At 40.7% G+C, this 19,563-nt stretch overlaps 1 protein-coding gene across 1 annotated transcript in view; it reads left to right on the top strand.

Moving 5' to 3' along the window:
- The window catches only part of Odf4 (outer dense fiber of sperm tails 4), a 29,020-nt gene extending 9,457 nt beyond the window's left edge, over positions 1-19,563 (top strand). Inside the window, exon 6 of the mRNA XM_047543816.1 lies at positions 19,092-19,563. Within this exon, the coding sequence (XP_047399772.1) occupies positions 19,092-19,563 (472 nt within the window). The remainder of the gene's footprint in view (positions 1-19,091) is intronic.

Here is a 19,563-nt window from a genome sequence, read left to right as displayed (position 1 = left end):
TTCTTTATGGCTGAGTAATATTCCATTGTATATATATAACTTGGTCAGTCTTGATGAATTAACTTTGGTATAAATTGCTGCATTTGATTCATTGATGTGTAAAGAATTATCCCATTTGTTTTCATGAGGAATACTGACCTATACTTTTCTTAAAATATATTTCCAATTATTCAGTTTGGGGTATCAGTACTATACTGGCCTCATAAGCTGAAAAATGTCCTCTACTTTCTGAGAGGGTTTGTGTGATATTTGTATTATTTCTTCCTTACCTATTTGGTAAGGAAACCAGTTGTGGTAGATTAGTGTTGTGTCAGCTTAGCTAAACCGGAACTGTTTTCCAGTCTTTCTCCTGCACTATTTAAGATTACCTTGAGGCACAGGGACATTTTATATAAGATTTGGAAGTAGATGTGGAACCTCAACCATTTTCCTTTTATACTGGACAGGTTGGGGCAAGGAATGAGTACCACTTCGCCTCACGCATTGTCACTTATTTGCCAACTCACCTGGTTGACTGGGGAAGCCCCCTACACCCACCCCCAAATCTCTCATCTCTTGCTAGATCCTCCTTCAGTTCTTGGGCCAAGTTTATGCACAAGTCTATGATGAAAGGCACAAGTTTCTCTTGCAGGGTAAGAGAAGTCCAAACTGAAGGCAGCAAGAGACCAACACAAGTATCAGTCTGTTCTCAGGAGTTCTGAATCAACCTTACAGCTTCCAGTTTATTGTTGCTTTCCCATTTCACATCTTCCTTCCCTGACTGCTTACCCTGAGAACTGCAGGTTCCACAAGCAGGCACAGAATAGCTTCACAGATGGATTAATTGGGTCTCTAATTATGTAAGGTCAAATCCCTAAAATAAAGCTCTTATTACATATAGATCTCAGAGATTCTTTGTCTCTGATTGAACCTTAACTGATATATACAAATGACACCATCTAGGTCTGCCATTGAGCTCATCATTGAGTTTTTTTATTTTGGTCATTGAATTTTCCAGTTGTAAAATTTCCATTTGGAGGTTCTGTATATCTGCTTTTTGTTTTGTTTTGTTCCGTTTTGTTTTGTTTCAAGCATGTTTGTAATTGCTCCTTGAAGCATTTTTAGGATGACTGCTTTAAAATTCTTATTGATTCCAACATCTCTGGCATCTCAGCACTGGCATCTGTTGGTTATTTTTTTGTCTCTCAAGTTGAAATTTTCTTTGTTCTTGATATAATGTTTGATTGCATTATACCTTGGGAATTTGGGGCCTTATGTCGTGAGACTTCAGATGTTATTTAAATTTTCTGTTTTAGCAGACCTTCTCTGACATTGTGTCATGGGGGAAGGGAGTGTTTCTTTCCTACTAGTAGGTGGGAATGAAGGTCCATGTTCCCCATGTGGCCTCCTTTGACACTGAACAGAGGAAGGAGTACTTCATTACTGCTGGGTAGAGGTGGGTTTTCAGGATCCCCCACAAAATCTCCACTTGCCGGGATCCAGCCCCAGCAACTCGTGCATCCTGGAAGGATGGGTGGAGTCAGCGCAGAGGAATGACAGGAACCCTTGGAGCAACTTGAAGCAAGTGCTGCTCAGGTTTATTTTAGCTTTTCTTTTACAGTATTAAGTAAAACAGGATTAAACAAGATACAAATTATAGAGAAATTACCACAAGATTTGTCATTAACCACACTTCCCAGCATGTGTCTAACAGAGCAGTACATTTAAGGTCAACTTTCTATATTTACTTAAAGTTACTCACATAAGCATATTACAGTGAAAGATATTTTTCCCCTTCATCCAACTGGCCTTTGTATATATCCTTTGGTGTCAGACCTATTGTCAGCATAATGACTCTATTTTGTTTTAAGCTAATTTTACTGAACTGCTAAGCAAAACATGCACTTAATCTTTAGCTCATATTGTGTTTTTGATTTAACTTTAAAGGTCTACTCTATTACCCAGACAAGCTCAGTTAAGACTAAGTTGGGTTATTTATTGCCAAACAATCAGTGTGAGTACCTAGTTTTATCCTATTTTTTTATGTCATTGATTTATCCTCTGCCTATTGTAATACACGATAAGACCTAAGCCAGCATAAACTACTCATAACGCATTAACATGCAATGAGGGCATTTGATCTTAAGAGAATATTTTTCTAGTTGTTTGTGTATGCTGTTTCTTTGTTCTTTAGTCCTCCATTTCCAGGGTGGCCCTTGATGTCCAAACCTTTGAAGGAAGGACAAATACTGGACAATTGTCCATTTACCATTAATATTAATTATTCATTTACCATTTTCATTGTTCACTCCTGTTTAGGGAAGAGGTGGATCTGTGGAAGGTGGGTCCTTAAACTTATTCACTTGTTTCCCTCTAGATGGATACCACAAATGTCCCTCAATCTTGTAGGCTAAGTAGGGCAGTCCTAGTACCATGGGGACAATAAGTCTCCTGTTCTGTTTGTCAGGATATTTACTGGTAAAACATTGACTGGGGCAGGTGTGGTCAGCACAGGAGCAAGCTGTAACTATAGTTTTCTTGAAGAACTTCTCAAACTCTGTACTTACAAACTTATGTGTGATATTGGTACATTTTTTAAAGCATTCCTCATCCTCCCCCAAGCTCTGCAGACACATTGAAGTTAAATTCTTATCACAACAATCCAGGGAATATGATTTGCAGTTGCATAGTTATAAGTATGATAATTACAAGAAAACACCCAATTCCTAGGAGAGATGACAGCAGCAATTTCCTGGAATGGTGACCTTGCCAAGCCCTTCGCCATGCTCGGACCTTGTCCAGCAGCATGGCGGAAACAGTCCCTGCTATCCACTGACACCTCCCTTGCCTGGCACGGAGAACCTTATTATTCCTCCCCGTGTGGCCTGTATTTGTGGTAGGGTGAAGCACTTGTTACCACTGGATGAAAGTGAAAGTTCCAGTTCCCCGTGCACCTGCTCTGACACCACCAGAGAGGAAGAAGGGGCCCATCATTATCAGTGGATGGGATGGAAGTCTAGGATCTCTACACGGTCTCCACTGACACTGTGAATGTGGTGGGTCCCTTACCACCAGGTAAGGATGAAATCCTGGTTCTCCATTAGGTCTTCTCTGATACCACTCCAGCAGGAGGTGGGGGAAGGCAGGGGTGGGTGGGAGGAGACATGCCTTATAAACAAAGATGGCTTCCTTTGGTTCTGTTAATTTTTGCTGTAAGTTTTGAAGCTCTTCCATTAGATATACATTTAGGATTGTTATGTCTTTTGGATGAATTGATCTTTTAATCATGCTAAAACTTATCTTTTACCTGGTGCAGTGTTGAATGCCTGTAATCCCAGCAATTGGGAGGCTGAGGCAAGAAGACTGCAAGTTTAAAGCGAGGTCTTAAGCAACTTAGCAAGACCCCCAGGTCTCATAATAAAAAACAAAAAGAGTTGGGGATATTGCTCAGTGGTTAAGCACCTCTGTGTTCAATCCCCAGAAACAAAACAAAACAACAACAAAACAAATTTTCTTCAGTAATGCTCTTGGTTTTAATTCTACCTTGTCTGGTATTAACATAACCACACATACTTTCTTATGTCTAGTGTTTGAAGGACCTTTTTGATCCCTTTACTTTCAACTTGTCTTTAAAAAAAAAACTAGAGTGTGTTTCTTACAAACAACTTGCTTTCTTCCCATTTAAAAAAATTGTGGCAAAATATACATAATGTAAATTTTACCACTTTAACCACTAGTAATTGTACAGTCCAGTGACACTTAGTACATCACTATTCTATTGTTTCCATCATCCCACTACTACTGTTTCCATCATCCCACTCCACACCTTTTTAAAATCTTTCTAAGCTGAAACTCTGTACCTTAAATAGTACTTTCTGATTTCTCCCTTTCTCCAGTCCCTGGAAACCACTATTCTACTTTCTGTCCTTATGAATTTGACAGTTCTAGGTAACTCATATAAGTGGAATCATGTAATATTTGTTGTCTTGTGTCTGGCTTATTTCAACTAGCACAGTGGCTCTAAGATTCCTCATCTATGTTGTAGCACATATCAGAATTTCATTTTTCTTAAGGCTGAGTACTATTCTACTATATGTATACACCACAGTTCCTTTATCCATTCACGCTCTGATGGGTATATGAGTTATTGCCACCTTTTGGCTACTGTGAACAATGCTGCTATAAAAATTGGAGCATAATTCTCACATATGTAATTATAGGCCAAAGGGTTTGCTAGATTCAGTAGTGCCATTTATTCTCCTATGGTAGTCTACTTTAATATTGTTTACCAGATGTTTCTAGCTTTCTGACTTCTGCAAATATACTAAGATTGCAACTTCTGGCCTTGTGATTAGTTCTGGCCAATGAATTGTGACACACTTGTAATTTTGGACCAGGGCATTTAATTGCCAATGTGAATTCCCTCTGCCACAGTAAAACAGCATTCATGATGGTGGCTGATCTGTTGCCCTAGGGGTTAGAATGAGGAGACATGGAGCTTAATCCACAGTTAATCCCTGATGGACAGGTGGTGCTATGGGTTCAATTGTGCCCCTCCCCCATGTAACTCATATGTTGAAGTCCTAACCTCATATATAGCATTTGGAGTTGGGGCCTTTATGGAAGTCCTTATGGTTACATGAAGGCATAGGAGTGGAGGCTTGATCAATAGGATTAGTGTCCTTATAAGCAAGGACACTGGAGAACTCCCTGCGCACATTCTCTATCTCTCTCTCTGTCTCCAAATATGCACCAGAAAAAGGCTATGTGAGGACATAGCTAGATGGCAGTTGTTTTCAAGACGGGAAGTGCCTTCCCCAGAAAGTGAGTTGGCCAGAACCTTGGTCTTGGATTTTTGTCTCCAGAACTGTGAGAAAATTAATTCTGTTGTTTATGCTATATATTCTATAAAGTTTTGTTATTGTAGCCTGATCAGACTAAGATGTTCATTCTTAGTGAATGCAGTCATTAGTATGAATTTAACTTGGTTGTTATAAGCTACTTAGATTTTAGAGTTGTTTATTATGTTAGCATAACTGATTGACACAACTCCTGTGACTAAAGAGCAGAGAGAGAGAGAGAGAGATTGAAACTGAAGCTGTTCTGCTTTATAAAGACAACTCCAAAGCTTATATAACTGAATTTATGGACCCTGATTTGAATGACCAGGAAGTAGCAAGACTTGAGAGGCTGACATTCCATAAGCGAGAAATTTTTATTCTATGAGGTCTGAATACTAAAGAAACTAATAATCTTGACAGAAAAAGAATGGAAAGATTTGAAGATACAGAACAGGTACATAGATGAACCCTGACAGCTGGGTTCTTGTTCCTCAAAGTAGATTAGTGTTTATATTCTTTATATTTTTGAAATCTTTGATCTAATACCTTAAAAATACCTTTCAGTTTTATTATAGTTGTTTAAACAGACTCACTGCTCAGCATGCTGTTTTTATTTTTGTATTTTTTACAGTATGGGGATTGAACCCAGGGATACTCTACCACTGAGCTGCACCCCAGTCCTTTTTATTTATTTTTATTTTGAGACAGGGTCTTACTAAGTTGCCCAGGCTGTCCTCAAGTTTGTGATCCTACTGCTTTGGCCTCCTAAGTAGCTGAGATTACAGGTGTGCAGGCATCACATCTGGCCAGCATGCTGAGTTTCACAGCATTTTGAAAAAAACTTTTAAAAAGAAACCTCTAGGGGTTGGGTACATGCCTGGAATCCCAGCAATTTGGGAGTCTGAGTCTGGAGGATCATAAGTATGAGGCCAGTCTGGCAACTTAGTGAGACACTATCAAAATAAAAAGGATTGGGGCTGTAGCTCAATCCTCAGTACCACACACATAAAATAAATAAATGAATGAATAGATATATAGAAAATAAAAACCACCGGGCACAGTGGCACATGCCTATAATCACAGTAGCTCAGGAGGCTGAGGAAGAAGGATCTCAAGTTCAAAGCCAGCCTTGGCAACTTAGTGAGGCCCTGTGTAACTCAGTGAGACTAAATAAATATACAAAAAAAGAGCTGGGAATGTGGTTCAGTGGGTAAGCACCCCTGGGTTCAATCCTTGGTACAAAAAAAAAAAAAAAAAAAAAAAAAGAAAAGAAAAACTCCTTAGGGTTGTTAGTTAAAAGCTGTAGGACATGGCTCAAGTTTAGATTAGCTAGCCAGGACTGAAACAAAGTATAAACAGAACAACTAAAAATCAAGTGCCTTAAGGATATGATAAAACAAGAGACACATATTTGCAAAACATATATCTGATATCTGATAAAGGACTATTATTCAAAATACACACACAAAAAAACTCTAAAAGCACAACAAAGAAAATGAACAACTCAATTTAAAAATGCTAAGAAGATCTGAATAGATACCTTATGAAAGATGACATACAGATGGCAAATAAGCATATGAAAAGATCCTCAACATCATGTCTTAAGGGAACTGCAAGTTTAGATAAAAATGTGATACCATTATACATATTAGAATAGTTGAAATCCAAAACACTGTCAACACCAAATACTGGCAAGCATGTGGAGCAACAGGAACTCTTATTCATTATGGGTGGGAATGCAAAAGGGTACAGCCACCTTGGAACACAGTTTGGCAATTTCTTATAAAATGAAACATACTCTTTTCATATGATCCAACTAGGTATTTACCTAAATGGATTGCAATCTTACACCCAATTATAAGTCAGCTTTTGGGATCTGCAACACGTTGAACACGTTCATTCTTTTTTTTTTTTTTTTTTCTTTTTCTTTTTTTGGTACTGGGAATTGAACCCTGGGGTACTTTACCACTGAGCTATATCCCTGTCTTTTTTATTTTGAGATAGTTTGTCGATAAATTGCTGAGGGTCTCACTAAATTGCCCAGGCTGGCCTTGAACTTGCAGTCCTACTACCTCAGCCTCTGGAGTCCCTAGATTATAGGCATACATCACCCAGCTAGAACATACTCATTCTTAAATGTAATCCTGCCCCTCTGAAGGTCAAAGAGCAAACTCCAAGTTACTACCCTGAATTCCTGTATTCAAAGTTGTCTTTTGTCCTTGGCAAGACCCTGCTGATACTCTTTTTCTAAAAAAATTTTTTGGGGGTGGGACATAATTTCAAACTTACAGAAATGTTGCAAGAATAGTACAAAGAATTGTTGCATACTCTTCACCCAGATTCCTCAAATATTAACATTTTACTGCGTTTGCTTTATTTCTTTCTTCCTCCCCTTCCCCACACATCCTTTTGCTCCCTGTACCATTTGGGAATAAACTGCAGACATGATGCTCCTTTACCCCAGAATATTTCAACGTGTATTTCCTAAACACAGGTTGTTTTTTTAATGTATAACTATAGGAGAGCTTCCAAGATTAGGAAATTAACACTGATACAAAACTATAATCTTCAGAGAGTAGTCAGATTTTGCCAATTGTCCTGATGATACTCATTATAACAGAAGAATGTCATGCATTGCATTCAATTACCATGTCTCTTTGGCCTATTTTAACTGGGAGAGTTTCTCAGTCTTTCTTTGTCTTTCATAATATTTACATTTCTTAAGAGCACAGGCTAGGCTGGGCACTGTGGTGCATGCCTGAAATCCCATGTACCTGGGAGTCTGAGGCAGGAGAATCCTAAATTCAAGCCCAACCTGGGCAATTGAGCAAGACCCTGCCTCAAATAAAAAATAAAATTAAAAAGGCTGGGGATATAACAGTGTGGTAGAGTGCCCCTGGGTGTGATCCTCAGTTTAAAAAAAAAAAAAAAATTCTGTCTATTATATTTTTCCTGCAAGAAATCTTCCTCTACAGAGTAGGCAGAATGGAGAATATTCATCACCAAACTACAAACAATTCTTCAAAACTCAGTTTATTTATGCTCATATTTTTGCATTTAGTAGTCTCTTTATTTGTTGGTACCTCCAAAGACCAGCATGATGACTGACGCGTAGCTGCTACTTAATACATGTTAAATGAATGAATGAAATTGACAGGCTCAAGGGAGGAAAAGTCCAGATTAGTGACAGATTTCAGGGGGGGCCCTTCTGATACAGAGAGCACCTGTGTCTGCAGAGGAAGAAGAGGTGCAGCTTCTAGGTGTCTGGGCAGGTTCTCTTTACTGCACTTGGGGTAGGGAGACATTGTATCAGGACTGGAGGACAGTTGTTTTATTACAAGTGAGCTGGGTTCCTTGTGGTTCCTACATTTAAGGCAAACTTATAAAAATTCTCTTCCTGCCACTGCATCAGGGAAAGACAGAGGTGATGTGCTGGGGTGGAGGAGGGAGAAGGAGAGAGGTAAACATCTGGACACTCACCAAATGTTAGGAGTGACTTATCTGTGCAAAACCCAGAGGAAAGGCTCATCACCTGCTAAGTGTTTACCCTGTGACGCCAGGGAAAGTGCACAAAAGTGAAAGGAAATCCTAGTTCCAGGTGTGGAGAAGGTCTGAGCAAAGGGCCAGTCAACAGAAAGGAGGTAGCTATCAGAACAGAATAGAACAATAAGATTTCACAGAGGAGACTTGGGGAAGCAAGGAGCAAAATATCAGGGACAAAATTTAAATGGAAAAGAGAAAATTTGACCCAACCCCCCACCAAAATCACAAACCAATTATAATTAAGAAAAGTAGGCATAAGACAAATGAACTTCTGAAGGCAAAGTCTCTCATTAAAATGAAAAGCCAGTTTTCTCAGGAAGCTCCTATTTCCTGCTCATTTTGTTTGCTTGGAAAACACAGTAGAGCTGGCCATCTGGGGTAATTAATTCTAGGGTAAAAATGTCAGAACCTAGGTAAACAAAGATCGGCACCAACATAACAAAAATAAGAAGGAGGAAATAACTAAAAAAGAAACCAAAGGGATAAAATTCTGAACAAAATTCAGAGGATTCCAGGGATAAACATGTTCTGTTGTCAGTATTTTTTAATCAGTGTCCCAGGAGGACTCTTATTCTTTCATATTTAAAAGCATCTAAGTTTTCAAATTAATTTCTGTAAAATTTTCATAAAACCAATGGGAAGATCTCTAAATCACACTTTTTAAAAAAAAAAAAAAAAAAGCAGAAAACTTTTCCCTTTAAAGTTCTACAACTCCAAGTCACCAGTTCTATAAAGGTGAAAGGAACTGGGCAGAGATAAGTGGTTAAATCTGATTGAACCAAACTTTGGCATGCCATGCTTTAATGGTCTGTTTAACTAATGTTTTGGAATCATGCAAAGTAATTTGGAAGCAAGAGTGTAAGTCTGAGCTTCTCTGTGCTAATTAAAGACATTTCAACGCTTAGTCTCAAAAAACTACTGGTAATAGAATCTCATAAATATCAGGAGAAAATATATTTTTTTTCCTTCAAACTGCAGAAAAGCAGATTGTACTCCACAACGTAAAGCCACAACCTAGTTCTGAGAAAGTGGAAAATGGAGAATGGTCATAAGGCATCACTCTCTGAGTCTCCCATCTTCTCTCACCATCTCAAAAGTAGGGACATGGGCCCTGGAAGGGTTCTAGAAGAGACAGAAAACACAAAAGAATGAGACAGTTTTCGCCCTATGAACTGGTGTAATCATCTCTCACTTTATTGAACCCAGGACCTTGTGCACACTAAGCACTCAATGTACCATTGATTTATACCCTAGAGTTTTGTTTGTTTTTTTTTTTTTTTTTAGATAAGAAAGCCAAGTTTGGCATGGTATGGTGGCATGGACCTGTAATCCCAGAGACTCAGGAGGCTGAGGGAGGAGGATCACAAATTCGAGGACAGGGCCACGGATATAGCTCAGTTTGTAGTGTTTGCCTTGCATGCACAAGGCCCTGGGTTCAATCCCCACCACCACCAAAAAAAAGTCAGCCTGGGCAACTTAGTGAGACCCCCCTATCCCAAAATAAAAAGGGCTGGGAATATAGCTCAATGGCAGAGTGCCCCTGGATTCAAGAAAGTCAAGTTTGGGTAGAATAAGTAGTACCTAGTCTAGTTTCTTTCTATCACCCCACACAAAACAAGTGCGACTGAAACATATACCACCTAGACCGGATGCCACAACACAAAAGATGCAAATGTCCTTTGGACCAAGTTATGCCCCAGTTTGGATATCAAGTTTAAGCCATTGTCCTGTGAGCAATGGGAAGCCACTGGGGATTAACAGGGATGGTGGTTACAAGCCCTGTTTCTTGGACATCAAAAAGACTTGGGATTGATTCTTAGGCTAGTTATTAACTTTTCTGAGCTTCATTTCCTTCTCAATAAAAGAGGGAGTTAAGTCTTTAAAATACCTCACCTATTTACACTCATTTCTTCAGATTAAACCCACTTTGTAGGGTTGTGTGGATTAACTAAGAAAATGAGTTTAAAGAAACTGGTACTGTAGATATACCAGCATTTAATAATGTTGTCAGTCATTGTGATCAGAGTTTTACTTCCAGAAGACTCGTTAGGCAGGTTGTCTCATAGTCCAGCAAGGCAACAATGAACAAATCCTGGAATGGGCCTTTAAGTGCATTTACTGCCATGAAGAGATCAAAATAGATTAGGAGTGAGAAAGGGCCTTGTGTTTAGCAATTGGGGATGCACTGGTGACCTGTGAGAGAGTAATAAATATAGCATACTGTCGCATTTGTGCACCTCTTTATAGTTCCTAAAGCGCTTTTTTTTTTTTTTTTTTGGGTGCTGGGGATTGAACCCAGGGCCTTGTGCTTACAAGGCAGACACTCTACCGACTGAGCTATCTCCCCAGCCCCCCTAAAGTGCTTTAACATAAAGGATGGGCTGTCCTGCTAGAAAATGAACTTTTCCCTCCTCTATTAATAGCAGAAGTGCCCTTAAGGACAAGTATATCTCTTCTTTTTTATTTTTATTTTTTTAGATGTTGATAGACCTTTATTTTATTCATTTATTTATGTGTGGTGCTGAGAATCAAACCCAGTGCCTCACACATGCTAGGCAAGCGCTCTACCACTGAGCTACAACAACAGTCCCAAGTATGTCTCTTTCTAAGCACTCCCTAACTCTAGGGGTGGGGAGGACCCTGTGTAGTCCTCTTAGGAGATGGAAAGAGGTGACTCAAACTTGAAGGGTGAGCAATTCTAATAAAGGACTCAGGGGCCAGCCTGATGCTGGGCACGTGGCTGTGCATGTGACTAGGCATAACTGGCATAAGGGCACTAAGCACTGCTCCAGTGGTAGAAGCCAGGCGTCCATCATGAACCCAGGTAGGACTGGCCCAGATTGGCTGCTGTCTTGCCTTATCTCTTCTTGTTTGGAAGAGAGGATTTGCCCTCATTCTGCTGGTCATCTCTAGTAGCCTGGGTTATGTGAAAACTCCTTAAACTGGATGGGGAAGTGACACCCTCCACACCTATTCTAAACATACCCCTTATCTCATAAACTCCTCCACAGCTCTGTGGACTTAGGGTGATTGTTTTGTTGGTACTGGAAATTACCAGGAATTGAACTCAGGGGCGCTTAACTACTGAGCCACATCCCCAGTCCTTTTTTATATTTTGTTTAGAGACAGGGTCTTGCTAAATTGCTTAGGGTCTCCCTAAATTGCGGAGACTGGCTTTGAACTTGGAATCCTCCTGTCTTAGCCTCCTGAGCTACTGGATTACAGGTGTGTGCTGCTGCACCAGGCAATTTGGGATGATTATTATCATGCCCTTTTTATAGACAAGACTGGGAACTTGTTCAAGGTTATGTATGCAGAGCGAGAACTTGAGTTCTGTGGAAGAAAAACTCTACTGTCTTCACTGTTAAAAAAATTCTTTAGCACTCTTGTCATCTTTTTTCTTTTTCATATAAAATTGAGTTCCATAGAATTAATGATAACAGAATTCTAGAGATGAGAGTCTTAAAAATGCATATCTTCATAACTAACAAAGAGTCTCAGAAAGATAGGGCAATATTCCCCTTCTCCTGAAAGGGAGACACCATTCTGCATTAGAAAACTATTAGACCAAACAGGTTGGTCAGACAGGCATTAAAGATCTTTCTTAAGAATATCAATCTGCTTCTCTTGTGCAAAATGGAGACTTGTCTGAATGTTTGTAACATGTACCATTTCATCCTGTTTCCCGTTAAAAAAAAAAATTTGTCCTTGCAAGTGTTATTTGGTCAGAGGAATTTTTCTAAGTCTTCTAAGACCTTTTAAATTGTTGCCATGCCTTATAAAAATTACTTCTCACAATCTGTCATTCTGATTGGTTGCTGCAACAGGTTGAATTGTGTTGCTCCAAAAGATGTTAAAGTCCTAATCCCCCAGTACCTGTGAATGTGACCTCATTTGGAAAAAGGGGTCATTGCAGATGTTCAGGATAAGGTGAGGTCATTAGAGATGGCCCCAATCCAACCAATATCCTTATAAAAAGGGAACATGTGGACACAGAGACACATGTATGGAGGAAAATGATGTGAAGCTACCGGGAGAAGACCATTTACAAGTCAAGGAACATCTGTGACTACTAGAAGCTAGGCAAAAGGCTAAGAAGAGTGTCCCTCCCAGCCCTCAAGAAAACCCTGCCTACATCTTCATCTCAAACTTCTGGCTTCCAGAGCTGTACGACAGCAAATGTCTAAACCATCCAGTATGTGGTATTTTGTTATGGCAGCCCCAGGAAATCAATTAGCTGCTGTGAAAATAAAGTAGCAATTACTTTATTTATTAGTAGATTTCTATCACATCGAGGTAAGATTACTGGTACTTTTCTTTATTACTACATGCAGGATGGAAAATTGTTTTTAAACTTTAAAATAACTTGAGTCTGCTTCATTTAACCATGATACGATTACAAGCCCAGTGCTCTTCTATTACACCACAACTGTAAATGTGCATATTAGCATAACTGGCCATTAATTTTTCTTCTGTGATTAGTCTTCGCCCATTTTCTGGGGGTTGCTGTTTTCATTATGACTTTGTAGGTGCTCATTTTAAAACTAGGCACCTTGGGGCTGGGGATGTAACTCAGTGGTAGAGTCATATGCACAAGGTCCTGGATTTTTTTTTTTTTTTTTTTTTTTTTTTTTTTTGGTGCTGGGGATTGAACCCAGGGCCTTGTGCTTTCAAGGCAAGCACTCTACCAACTGAGCTATATCCCCAGGCCCACGGTCCTGGATTTGATCCCTAGCACTGAAAAAAAATGAGGCACCTTCTGTCTGTCTTGTATATTGCAAACTTTTTTCCCAATCTGTCACTTATCTTTACTTTTAAAATGGTATTATTTTCCATAGATTTTTATTTTTATGTAATCAATTAATATTTCATGGTTTATAAATTTCATACATGGTTGAGGAAGGTTTTCTTCATCCCAAAGCCACACAAATCTCCTATTTTTCCCCAATACTTTCACTTTTTCTAAAAAGTAGGTTTAGGGATCAAATTTCATGTTTTTCCAGATGGATAGCTAATTGATTGTACCATTAATTGAACATATCCTTTCCCACTGATGTGAAGTGTCATTCTTATTATAATAAGTTCCCAGAGATACTCGGGTTTGTTTCTGGCCTTTCTTAAGTAGAAATGCATATGCACATATTGAATGGCCCAGATGGCATTGGACTAGAAAATGTATGAATGCAATGCCTTCCTACTTTGCTGCCATGCATATAAGTGGACCACATCTTCCAAGATTTCAAGAGCTGCTAGACACCCAGATTTTCATATAAAATTTCCAGTTTTTAAAGTGCTGGCAATAAACTTTTTGAAATAAAAAATTATGATGGACAAATATATTTGTAAACACTGAGTTGCCTGTGGCACACCAGCTGGTGATCTCTATTCCAGATACTGAAATATGATAGTGCAGTGTGAGGCCAGATTGTGTCCAGGAGTCCACTTCCAACTCTTTCCACTGCCAACATGAAGAAGCCAGAGAGAAAGAGAGAGAGGGAGAGAGAGAGGGAAAAATATGCAGCAGACCTGGAAACCTCCCATGGAAGAAAGCAGCATTGTGGCTCATCTCATCTCTCACCCACAAGTTGATGAAGTGGTGCCACATTTGCCAAACAACCAGGAGGTAAAGGTCACCACGAGGGAAGGGATGGTAACATCCTTAGTCATACTGGGCTTCCTAGACCCTGCTAGTTTGAGTTGCAAAGGACAATGAATTGGAAGGAGAATGGAAAGTGAAATGCTGGCCAAGGATAGAGCAAGGTTTTGCACTCCCCAAACAAGCTGGAAAGTGATAACATCTTCAATCTAAAAATAATACAGCTCCCTGAATACTCTCCAACAGTTTAACCTGAAAAAGAATGGCAATGAACATAGTTTCCCAACTCTTACATGGATAATAGGATCTGCTAGTAGTATTAGACCTTACTATTTATGGAGAGTCCCTTTACTTTATCTTGTCTCTCAAGGCAACCTTGTGAGAAGTAAACATCAGGGCTGTTTTTGTCTCCTACAAAAGAGGAAACTGGCATTTGGGTCAATCGGAATCTTTTTTTTTTTTTAATACTGGATATTAAGCCCATGGTAGGCACTCTACCTTCGAGCTACATTTTCAGTCTATTATTATTATTATTATTATTATTATTATTATTATTTGTACTGGGGATTAAACCCAGAGGTACTTGAACATTGAGCCACATCCCTAGCCCTTTTATTTTTTTATTTTGAGATAGGGCCTCCCTAAATTGCTGAGTCTGGCTTTGAACTTGTGATCCTCCTGCCTCAGCTTCCCAAGTCACTGGGATTATTGTCGTGTACCACCGTGCCTAACCAGAATTGTTTTTAGATGACCCTGGGGTATGCCGAAAGGGGAACTGTATGAAGAATAAAGGACCTTTCTCCTTTTCTGTGAATATCTCCACAGAATCATTTATTTATTCAACTCCTTGAACACCTCCCACTGGTTTTTCTAAATGCTGAAAACATAGCAGTAACAGATCCTGGGCATTATCTCTGCTTTGGCCAGGTCAGTCATCCTTATCCAAAACTATGACCCACACCAGACTTGCCCTATTCCTCTCTGGCTGGAGCAGGGACCTCAAGTCAACTTTTTGTGTTTTGTTTTCCTATCAGTCACTTCCTGGAATTCACTGACCTGTGCCAGAAATACAAAATGCTTTTAGATGCTTGAGGCATAAATAAGCAGTGTACTAGGATCCAAATTCCAGCCAGGTCTTAATTGTGACCTACTTTTATAATGTTTCAGGCAGGCCACAATTCCCAGTGCATGCCACTCTGAGAGCAGGGATTGCACATATGATTTCTCTTGAAGCAGAAAATGGCACCCAGTTGGTGAAGAGACTGGTCTCTTAGGGCATTTTGGACCAACCTCTTTTTTTGCAGGAGGTTGTACTGAGGAATGAACCCCGAAGGGCTTTACCCAGAGCTACATCCTCATCCCTTTTTGAGACAATGTCTCACTAAGTTGCTGAGGCAGGCCTTGAACTTGCAATCCTCCTGCCTTAGCCTCCTGAGTCACTGGAATTAAAAGGCATGTGCCACTACACCTGGTTCCTCTTTTATTTTCATTACTTTTCCTTCATCTACCTCTTCTCTGATGCCTCCATCTTTGGGACTATGTGTCTGAAAAGCAGGAGTATATCTAGACATATGGAGGGCAGTCCTATACCACCTCTCCCAGGCTTAAGATCCCATTAGTTTTTGAAATGCAGACAAAGAGATTCTTCTATTGACTACAGAATTGTCTCTCCCCAAAATACATCTAAGTTCAAACCCCTGGCATCTGTGAATATGAAAGTACTTGGAAAAAGGGTCTTTGCAGAAGTAATTAAAATAAGGATCTTGAGATCATCCTTGATTAGGATGGCCCTAAATCCAAAGACATGGTGTCTAGTGGTATCCTTACAAGAGACAGAAAAGCAGAATATACACATTGACATAGGGGAGAAAACCAAGTGAAGATGGAAGCAGAGACTGGACTTAAGTAGCTTACAAACCAAGGACACCAAGGATAGCTGGTAGCCTCCAGAGAAAGGAGAAAGGCATGGAATAGATTCTGTCTCAGAGCCTCCAGCAGGAACCACTGGGTTTAATCCCCAGTACCAAAAAAAAAAAAAAAGACTGGGAATGTAGCTCCCAGTGGTAGAGTGCCCACTGGGCTTAATGTCCAGTATTTAAAACAAAAACAAACAAACAAAAACCAACAACAACCAAAAAAAGATTCCAATTGACCCCAAGGCCAGTTTCCTCTTTTGCAGGGGACAGTGGAAAGAGTTGGAAGTAGACTCCTAGACCCAGTCTGGCCTCACACTGCACTATCATATTTCAGCATCCTGAACAGAGGTCACCAGTTGGTGTGCCACAGGCAGTTCAGTGTTTACAAATATATTTTGTCCCACATGATTTTAAAGCTACCAGATTGTGGTCATTTGTTACAGCAGTTCTAGAACAAATATACGGACTTGATTTGCTTTCTCCCTCCAAATAAGGAATACTATGTGCAACTCAACTTGAGTGCAGTCTTCATTTTGTTCTCCTGGGGCTTTTAGTAATAGTTCTTAGGTGACAGTATTGTGTCCAAAGAGACATGTGTGGATGTCCACCTAGCAGGTGTCTGTTCTCTAGCAGAGGAGAATGGGAGTCCCTTGTGAGGTACTGGGCTCTGTAGCTTCAAGTATAGGTCCGATGTCCTTATCCATATCCAATCTGTCTGCTCACATCTCAGCCCTTTCTTCCTGCTTGATCCACAGGCTGTTTTCTTAGGTGTTCTTCAGCAATTTCTAGCACTTCCTCTGTCTGTAAAATGGCCAAGTTTCCTCGGGCAAGTTTGAGGAATACAGTCCAAATTTGGCTTTACAACCAAACATTGACTCCTAAGGACTCTACTGCAAGGAAACATTGAAGGTATGATTCCTCACCATCTATATGAATCATAGGCCTTCTGCCCAGTGACACGAGTCACTGGCATCCAGGCATTTACTGTGTTCTTCACATCATGCCTTGTTTGTTCCAGGGAGCCCTGGCCTTGGCCAGCATGGTACTTACCAGAGATACTGAGCTCATTAACAACTTGGTTTGTGAACTCTATGCCACTGTCAGTTCTAACATGTTGGGTGTACCAAGAATTGTGAATATAACCAACAAGACACTGACTACATCATGGACCTGTTTGGCTTTAAATGGCCATAAAATAAGAAACTTGGTCAAGTAGTCCTTCCTGGTAATATAAAATAAACTTGAACTTGCCATTGGCATTGGACTGCATGTCAAGTATTTCAATTTGGCATCTGGAGTCCATATCCTTAAAAGTCATAGGCGTGGATGCAAGGCCTCTCTTGGGTACTGGATTCTTCTGATGGCATTGTTTACACAGAGTCAGATATAAGACAATGACTTCTTTGGTGACATTCCCATATTTTCCTTGCAGCTCTTTGAGCATGAGTGTCTGCCCACCATGCCCAATACTGAGATGTATGTAGTGAAGAATATCAAACAACTCTTCTTTATGTACATAATACCATATTTGATTTTGCTCCCCAATTTCACTGTACCCTGTACAGAGATCATATCATATTTTGTGGCACAGTGATAATCACATGATGACTTCTTCCCCCTTTCCTGAGCTTCTTTGACTTCCTTTATTGTTTGAAAGTACTTTTCTTTGGAAAATACCTTGCTGTTGTAACTTTTGCAAAACTAACATTGTTATACTTGTAAGAAAATATTCTGTGATGCTTATTTCCATTTCTATTTCACTTGCATCTGAAATTCCAAGTGTATCATTTCTAGCTCTTTGTGGCATCATGGAGAACTGAATGAAGGATCCTAAAAAAAGGATTAGGAATATGGAACAAATTTAAGTTCTCTGATACTCCAACAGAAGGACTTCACCCCCAAAGTTCTTCATCTGATTTTTGAAGACTATTCTATGGAAGAAAGATAACAGAAATAATAGGATAAAGCAATCAGAGTGCCAGTGAGGACCATTCAGAACTAGAGCATGCCAACAGAATTTGAACTCTGTAAGATAACAATATCTAGTAATCCCAGACATTAGGTAAACATTAAGGAAACCATTAGCTTATACAGTGAAACCTAATTAATTGGCCTTGTTAACTGAATGAGAGAGAAGATAGGTGAAAATCCCTAAGGTAGCAGGTGAATATCTTACCGTCAGTGGCTTTATTGTTGTTCGGTACCAGCGATTAAACCCAGGGGCATTTTACCACTGAGCTACATCTGTAGGTATCACTAAGTTGTTGGTTTCAAACTTGTGATCCTCCTGTCTCATCCTCCTGAGTCACTGGGATCATAGGCACACAGGCACCCTCAGTATCTTTTAAAATAATGTAAATGGGACAATGGTACAAGATACCACATAATGATAGCAAACTCTTAAATGGAAGTTAGCATAGGGAGTGCTTTTTAACTTTTCCACAATCAACATAATCAATTTCCTATGACTGAAGAGTCTGTTCTCATTTTAGGGGAACCAAGAAATCAGTGGAGATTATTTTTAAATGATGGTTTTCCCCTGATGATTGTACATAGGATTAATAAATGAAGACTGAGTTCTTACCCTGTAGGACCATAACTATCCAGCATTCTGTCTCAGAAGCAGTCCTTCCAAGAGACTTCTAAATGTCTAATCTTTGGTTAGATCCTCAAATGTTGGAGTCTCCTAAAACAGTACTGGCCGCTGTCACAGGGACCATTCTGACCTGGAGGTTGGGCTAAGGAAGAGCTTCATTAGGATTGGGAAGAGATGGTGGAGAGTGCGAGGAATAAAGGCAGGGCAATATAATGACTCTGAATGAGACATGTGGATATTTTATGGGAGAGGTTAGGAGAAAGTCTCAGATCCAACAAAATGAGTCCAGGTTTATTGGTGAGGAAAAGGGGTTTTGCCTTTTTGGGAGGTCAGTGCGTCTGACCTTTCTTGACAATTCTTAAAAATGAAACCCATGTTTCCAGAACGAAGCAGACAATCCATGTGAACTTGAGCATTCCAAGGCAGGTAGCTGCTGCTTTCAGGTGCAGGCTTGATGGCTCTAAACAAAGGCAGAAAGGTCTGTTCCCAGAAATGAAAATATCATGCCTCTGTACACGGAGCCACCTCAGATTGCTGTTAAAAAGAAATACCCCAGAGTTCTGGCCAAGAGGTGGTGAGAAACGGAGTGCGGTCTGCTCTCCCGGGCCCTCCGGCCTCAGGCCCGCGGGTGAGCTGGGGGCGCGGGGGACAGGCCGAGGCCTCTTCCCAGCAGACCTCCGGAGCTCCCGCTGCGACTGCCCACTGGCTGACCCTGCCTGTGAAGGACCTGCGAGCCTCTTCCCCTGGCTGGATGACCTGATGGCCGCGGCGACCTGTCGGATCCCCGCCCCGGGACCCCGCGGGCGGCCGGGTCTCGGGGCCCAGTCCTGTCGTCCCAGCCGAAGCCGCCGCGGAGCTCGCGGAGCTCTTGGCGCCTTTGGGTGGCGGCGGGCGTGGCCGGGCGAGAAGAATGGCGGCCGCCAGAATGCTGCGGAGGCCGGCGGGGGCTTCGAGGGCCCTCGGAGGAGAGTGGTCGCCCGAAAGCTGGACCACGCGTTGGACAGAGGAGCCCGCAGACTAGGGACCTCGGTGACCGCGCGGGGCGGCTCCTGGAGACCGCGCCTTGTCGGGACAGGCAAACAAAGGCCTTGA

This window comes from Sciurus carolinensis, chromosome 3 (assembly GCF_902686445.1).
Source record: "Sciurus carolinensis chromosome 3, mSciCar1.2, whole genome shotgun sequence".
NCBI classification, from domain to species: domain Eukaryota; kingdom Metazoa; phylum Chordata; class Mammalia; order Rodentia; family Sciuridae; genus Sciurus; species Sciurus carolinensis.
The sequence above is the reverse complement of the archived record's forward strand: the minus strand, read 5'-3'. Positions and strand labels throughout refer to the sequence as shown.